This window comes from Malania oleifera, chromosome 1 (assembly GCF_029873635.1).
Source record: "Malania oleifera isolate guangnan ecotype guangnan chromosome 1, ASM2987363v1, whole genome shotgun sequence".
In the NCBI taxonomy this organism is placed as follows: Eukaryota; Viridiplantae; Streptophyta; class Magnoliopsida; order Santalales; family Ximeniaceae; genus Malania; species Malania oleifera.
The window spans coordinates 73,780,158-73,787,392 of record NC_080417.1 but is presented as its reverse complement, the minus strand read 5'-3'; the positions used below and the strand labels follow the sequence as shown (position 1 = coordinate 73,787,392).

General features: G+C 33.6%; 1 protein-coding gene across 1 annotated transcript; it reads right to left on the bottom strand.

Annotated features, from left to right (window-relative positions):
- Positions 1-5,945: 5,945 nt before the first annotated feature.
- On the bottom strand, positions 5,946-6,780 carry LOC131158147 (non-specific lipid-transfer protein 2-like). Its single transcript, XM_058112800.1, has one exon. It carries the CDS (start codon positions 6,474-6,476, stop codon positions 6,192-6,194), a length of 285 nt encoding a protein of 94 aa, XP_057968783.1. The 5' UTR covers positions 6,477-6,780; the 3' UTR covers positions 5,946-6,191.
- Between the last annotated feature and the right edge of the window lie 455 nt (positions 6,781-7,235).

The following is a 7,235-nucleotide window of genomic DNA, read 5'->3' as shown; positions in this document are numbered from 1 at the left end:
TCTATATCTATGGGCATATGAAATCGCTAGGTCATGTTTGGAAAGAGTGTTGGGCTATATATCTAAGGGCGTGAGCCTTATTGGCTGTTCAGCGAAGGGTGTGGATCCACTAGTTTGTGTTGGTACGATGCCATGAGAGTCTGGGACTAGCCATGTGCCAGTGATGCTGTGTATCGTGGGTCGGCTACGGGCTGAAGTTGGGTATTGCGGGCCGGCTTCGGGCCGAAGGGTGTGAGAACACCAGGTTGCTTGATCGTGTGTGTGCGTGCTTGTATACACTACTGTGAAATTAGTACTGAAACTGTATTTGACTGTGTATGTGTTGTGTATCATGATTACACTCGAATGCCACACACCGATATAACATGTATTATTCTTTACTGAGAGGTGTCTCACCCCTGCTGTACGTACATATTTTAGGTCCTTCGGGTAACTGGAGCTAACTTCTTGGTGTAGGGGCGTAGTGGTTGGTGTACTGCGGATAGCGCTTGGGTAAGTGCTAGGACTTGTGTTCTCGGGTTGTCATTTTGGGGCATGGTTGATAACTGGGTTATGTGTTGTGCTATGGAGTTTGGACTCCTGTTGTGTAGACTCTAGTATGGTACTATATGTATATATATATATATATATATATATATATATATATATATATATATAGAAAAACATTTCTTCCGCTATGTATGTGACTGTATGTGCATGTGTTTTGGGTGCATAGGAACCCCACGGGGTCGGATCCTCATTCATTGTATTGTATCTTTGGATGATTTGTTGGATTCAGGGACAGGTTAGGTTACTTTTTCACCCCCTGGGCCCCATTTTTGGGTTCGGGGCGTGACAAGTTGCGTTTAACGGATTACTTATACCGTGTGGTATACTTAGTGGAATTATTCATAATTAGTATAAACAGCTTGTTTCCTCTTCATAGGATACCAAATAAGTCTATAGACCAGTACATGTAAAATTCAAACTGCTATATAAATTAAAAACCTGTACACATCTTGTCGTCCTAGGAGGGACTAGTTCATGGACACAATTTGGTCAAACTCTTTGAGTTTTGTACTTTCACTCAAGACCCAAATGGAAAAGCATCATCCATTTAATTAAACGTCATATATCTTGATGATGGTTCCTAGTCTAGGAGAATTGCATGACAAAGGGGGAGTGTTTATGTCACACACACACCTTGAGTATTTTGAATTGTGTTATTCTCATTTTGAACCCCTTTTACATTAACTTTGATGTATAGCCTTGATTGACTATCATGTTTTAAATTAAAATGCAATATGTCATGTTGTGTGTTGAATGATTAACATTTGTTGCATGCTGAAATCTTTTGAAAGGATGAACATATGAGGAATGTCCTTAAATGACAATCATCCTTGAACTAAATTGCAAGTATGCATGCAAGCAAATATACAGGGGGAGTTTAAGCCTCATTCTAAGGAAAAATTAACATGAGATTAACTTCTATAATCTCTTGCATGCTAAGTTTGTCATGAAGGATGAACATATGATGAATGTGCTTAAATGAAAATTCATCCTTGCCCGTAAATGCACTTATCTGTGCTTGAGATTATACTGGAGAATTTAAGCCCCGTCCTTGAGAAAATGATTTGAGTCACCTACCCCATAGACTCACACTATTATTGTTTCTACTTTTTGAGATCGAACAGTACTTATACTGATTAAATGCTTAATGAATTTCTCACAATTAGTATTAGTATAAGTAGTTGACAATATCTAAGCACGTAGTCAAATTTTTAAGGGGAGCATCTGAAAATAAATTCACATCTAATTATGCTCGTCAACATTTTAAGACATAGATATGTTTTTGAAGTTATTGTGGCTTGTGCTTAATAATGTTAATTTTATTAAAAATCTATAATATATTTCTTAGCCACAATGTCTTAGGTTTGACCATATGATCCCTATATTTAAAATTTGTCTAATATTTTTAGGATCCATATGGTTATTTTTCAGGGTATTTATTGAAATGTATTGTGCTTAAATGCCAAACCAAAAAAGCATTGCTTACCTGAACCTTCATGTTAAAGTTTCTTTTTTAGTAAGCATAGCCCCAGTATTCATTGATTATCATAAGGGGATGTATATATTTATATATATTTATTTATGTATATATTCTAAAAGCAAGAAATGAACTTATATAGAATATTTTTTATTTTTTGCTTATGTGCTTAAATGTTTTTATGACTTGTGTTTCGTTGTATTAAATTTTTATGGTATGAAATTTTAATTTTTTTAGAGGGTGTTGCGTTACATAACTAGTTCATGAATTTTACATGAAATGCATGTGAACTAATTAGATAATTTTTATGCTCAAACCAATTTTTTATGTGCCACATGCTTTGAAATTTCAGTCTTTTGTAGGTCTTATACAATGCTCAAATTGAAATGATTTGTGTATACTTTTGGTTTGACCATGTTTTTCACGTCATTTTTTTTTATGACCAATTAAACTGTTTTGTATGCTTTAATGACTATATCTTTCAAACAATTACGAAATTTCTTATGCCCATAATCTATACTAAAAAGGGGGAGAAAGTTTTTGAAGAAAATTAAAAATTATTTTAAAAAGGGTGAGTTCTCTTTGCTAATTCTGTTTTTAAATATTCAAAATATTTTCTACTTAACTTAATCATTTTTGCTGATGCAAAAAGGGGGAGAATTTTATGAGTAAAATTTTTATGACCAAAAGTAAAATTTCTTTTTTCTTAGGGGCAAATAATATAATTATCTGAGCGTGTACGCAAAAATTTAAATGCATGATTATTTGTAATATTTTTTTTTTTGTGAATATACTTGATCTTTACTATTTATATTTTTCATTATACATATTCTTAGAGGGAGCCTTCTTAGGCTTAATTTATTTTACTCTGATACATTTGTCATCATATAAAAATGGGGAGATTATTGACTTTGTGAATTTGATTCCTGTTTCGATATTGACAAAACATATGTATCTTATGTGTGTACTTAACTTGTGAACATGTATATAATTCAAATCACACATAATGTCAAGAGAAAATGGAAGACATAAAACCCGCAAACTCTTAACGAATTCAATGAAAAATAAAAAGAGTTAAAAATGATAGCATTTATTTTTTTATTTATATTACAATTGATTTTTATATTTTTAATTTGTAATAATGCATGCATCTCTCCCTCTTCCCCCTTTTTGGCAGCTCAACAGTAAAGTCATGGGAGATGACCAGCTTTTCCAGTACATCATTAGGTCCACCTGCAAACAGATATTATCGGAGATTCCCCCAAGGCCACATCATGGGTCCACGCTGCGTAACACACCGCCCCGAACGGTGTCCATGCATGCCTGAGTTAATGAGGACTGAGTCACTCAGAAGACAAGTGGCGATGAAGAGTGGGGAGACGCGGGATTGGGACTCGGAGCCCTCAGTGGATGGCCACGCCACCAAGGCCCCACACGCAGAAAAAACAACTAGTAAAGCAGCCGGGCGCCATGGAAGAAGACGCCCAGTCGCCGCCAGAGACCGACTTCGGTCGCATATTCCTGGCGATTTCTAAAACCGCGTTCATTTCTGTTCACTCGAAAATCTGGATATTATGATTCAGCATTTGTCTCTAATCGACTCAGGATTCACACGGCGGTGGCAGCCCGGCTACGCCTTTACAGTTTCTTCAAAAATCTCGCTGTTAAAATATTTTACGCATGTCAAATTTATGCTTCGTTTCACCTCTTGTAGTTTTTCGAAAGAATTTTTTCATAAAAAAGAGATGATGAAAATAAATTCATCTGTTAAAAGCGTATGATCCCTTATAAGAAAAAGGTTTATTAGAAAAAAGCAAATCTAATTTTGAGCGTTTGATAATGAAATTATAAACTATTTAAAGTATTTAAAATGATTAAAAACATATTATATTTAATGCAGCTTTCTATAAATTATAATTTCAACGTATATAGCACTAGTTTTATGCACTATGGCAAACTACAGGAGTTTCAATTATTTAGTTTAATTAATTAATATTATACACACACACATGCGCGCGCACGCTTAACATTTTGTTATGTTTGTGATTTGTAAGATAAAACGAGATAGTAACAAAATGGATTGAAATAAAATGATACTTAGAAAAAAGACAAGGAAAAATTAATTTAATGACAGCTTTAATTCTATTTGTCTCTTTTGCACCAAAAATATAAAAAATTATACGCATACACACACACACTATATATATATATATATATATATATATAAATTGTCAACCGTATGTATGAATAATCAAACATGTTTAAATTTTTTTAAAAGTACAATTGGCTTGTATTAAAGAATAGAACATCTTTTCTTTTATGCAAACCTGGGTTTAAATTACGAAACATTGTTGACGAATGTTTCTTACTCAAAACCATTAAAAGTGCTTCCTAAAGGATAACTACATGTTTTAATTTATATTTTCTTAATTCTAATCAAATTTAGTTTTTATATGAAAAAAATTATATTCAAAATAATGGAGAAAGAAAACTCGGCTTGTAATGTTTGCATGGAATAATATAAGCTTAAAGCATATACATATAACAAATCTCTCCTAGATATATATGGCGAGGAAAAACTTATATCTAAATATATATTAGGTCTGGTTTGCAATGGAAGTCTTAAGGATCACATAATTTACAGAAGAAAAAGTTGTCATCCTAAAACAAATGACAATATAACCTCATTTAATTAATTTATAGTATGAAATATATAATAATTTCCTAACTTGTATTTTATTAATGCTAACCATAATTTTAGTTTGTGTATGGTATTCAACATAAAGGAGAAAGAAAACTCCAGCTTGTAATGTTTGTATGGAAGATGGAAGAATTTATCTGAATTATATATTTGATTTGTTTTACAATGGTAGCATAAAGATTAGATAACTTACAAAAGAAAATGTTGTCTTTCTAAAATAAATATGGATGCAACTTCATTTTATTAATTTATAGAGGGAAACAGATAATATATATGTATTTCCAAATTTTAGCATAAAAAATATTTATGGAGTAATGCAATTTTTTCTTTCATAAATAACTTCATTTAAAACTACTATATCCATATATAACTTCTATTATATTCCTATCTTATTCTATTCAAAATATATGATATAAATTATAGAAGATAAACATAATGTATATTACCTCTAAGTTTTATTTGTTTGATATGTATATTTGCTATGGCTATGAATAAGTTTTTACCACTGGGTGATTGAATGAAAGTTGTACAATATCTTTAATTTGCCCCAGGGAATGAGCACGGTGGATATCAGCTAACAAGTAAGATGGAGATTCGAGGATTCGAGCCCCGATAAATACTCCTTGAAAAATAAAAGCATGTCTTGGCACAATGAATACCGCTGTCCTTAGAAGTGAATGGTTTAAACATCCAACCAGCTAATTTGAATCCTTGGCCACATCTGATTAACTTGACTAGCGAACTACAGGGAAGGCTGCCGACCCGTGAGTATGATGCCACATCGAGGGGTCTGAAGAGTGGCTCGTCGATATTTGGAGTTCTCACGATTATCCAATGTATATATTTCATGGGGACAACAATTTGTCCATTTGATGGTACATATATCAGACCACCTTGGATAATAAAAATAATACCACCACCGCGTGACTCAATACTTTATTTCATATTTTAATATGTTACTTATCTTTCCATAAAATATATATTTAATAATTAATTTACTAAATTTATATAATATGAAACAATAAATTATATATGCTAAAATCCATGGCAAATAACCTTCCTGTTTTGCTCTTTGGTAGCTTTCGCACCTGCATCAATCTCCATACGACGAAACACAAGTTTTAGTTAGATTATATATAGTTCCTTCATAGCATAAGATTAAAATCGCTATACATACATATATATATATATATATATATATATATAATTATACGAAGGTTTAAAGGGGATAGTCTTCGCAAATTTATTTAATTTATTTTCTTTGAGCTGGAAAAAGCAAGTTCCATTTTTTGCCACCAGTTTATAACCCCTTGAAGCACTGGAGCAGTAAACATAAATAGAATGGCAAACAGACTGCTAGCTAGCTAGCTGCAACAGTTAAGTGCTGCCAGCAATTTACATGGTACACTCATCGAGTAGCACTAATCTTAAGCAACGGTAAATATATATATATAAAAACAGATTTCAGCAAGACGGCGAGGGGACGTGACAGGTGGCGGCAACCCTTTTGGCGTTGGGAGAGTTGACGTACTGCTTGAGACTGGGGTTCTTGAGGTACCCACACAGGCAGGGTTGCTGCTCCTTCAGCCTGGCGCAGCACAAGCCAGAGGGTTTTGCTGATGAGGTGATTGCCCCCAAGCACGGGCTTAGTTGAACTGGGTTGCACGACGCTGCCCGCGTCACTTGGGCTTCCCCCATCAGCATCAACACTACCACCGCACACACCACTGCAACAAGTGAAATCTTCATCTTCCTCCGCACTCCAGCTGGTTGCCTGCAATCACAAATATTGAGAGAGAGAGAGAGAGAGTAATGTGTTTGGTGTCTTTCTACAATGGGTTCCTCGCAATTTAAAGATGGAAGTTGGGCGAGATTGGGCTTGGGCTTGGGCTTGGGCCCACCCGTTGGAGAGATTTGGATTGCGTGCGCCTTGGCTAATGGTACAGTAAATAGATATGATGAAAGCGTTGGATTCTTGTTTGGAGACAGAGCATGAATGAGGCGATGGTGGAGGGCGCAATTAGCATCGAGCAGTGGGCGTAATAAATAATGAATGGGCAGCAGTGAGCAGCCTGCGGCGGACCCCCTGTAATTACAACCCAACAGTGACTTGCCATCCCTGCGGCCATTAATGAGTATTTTAAATTTAATTATTTATTGTAAATTATTTGTGGGGGACCTTTGACGTGTATCTATCCATTTTAATAATCTTAACGTTTTTAGAACAAAAGAAAATTGACCCCTGACGTAAAACAAAAAATATAATTTTTTTTAAGCACAGTCTAGATTAAGGATTTTTATTTGAAAAAAAAAACAGAATCTATTTTTCATTTATTTTGTACACTAAATAGAGCATTAAAAATAAATATTTTTAAAAATCTATAAATTTAAATATTAATTATACCTTAAATCAGAAAAAAAATTTATTAATTTACTATATTTCTCACTTTCTTTTATATATATATATATATATATATATATAAATTTATTAATTTACTATATTTCTCA

Coding starts and splice junctions, on each gene's coding strand:
- LOC131158147 (XM_058112800.1), bottom strand. CDS start 6,476: ATGAAGATTTCACTTGTTGCAGTGGTGTGTGCGGTGGTAGTGTTGATG.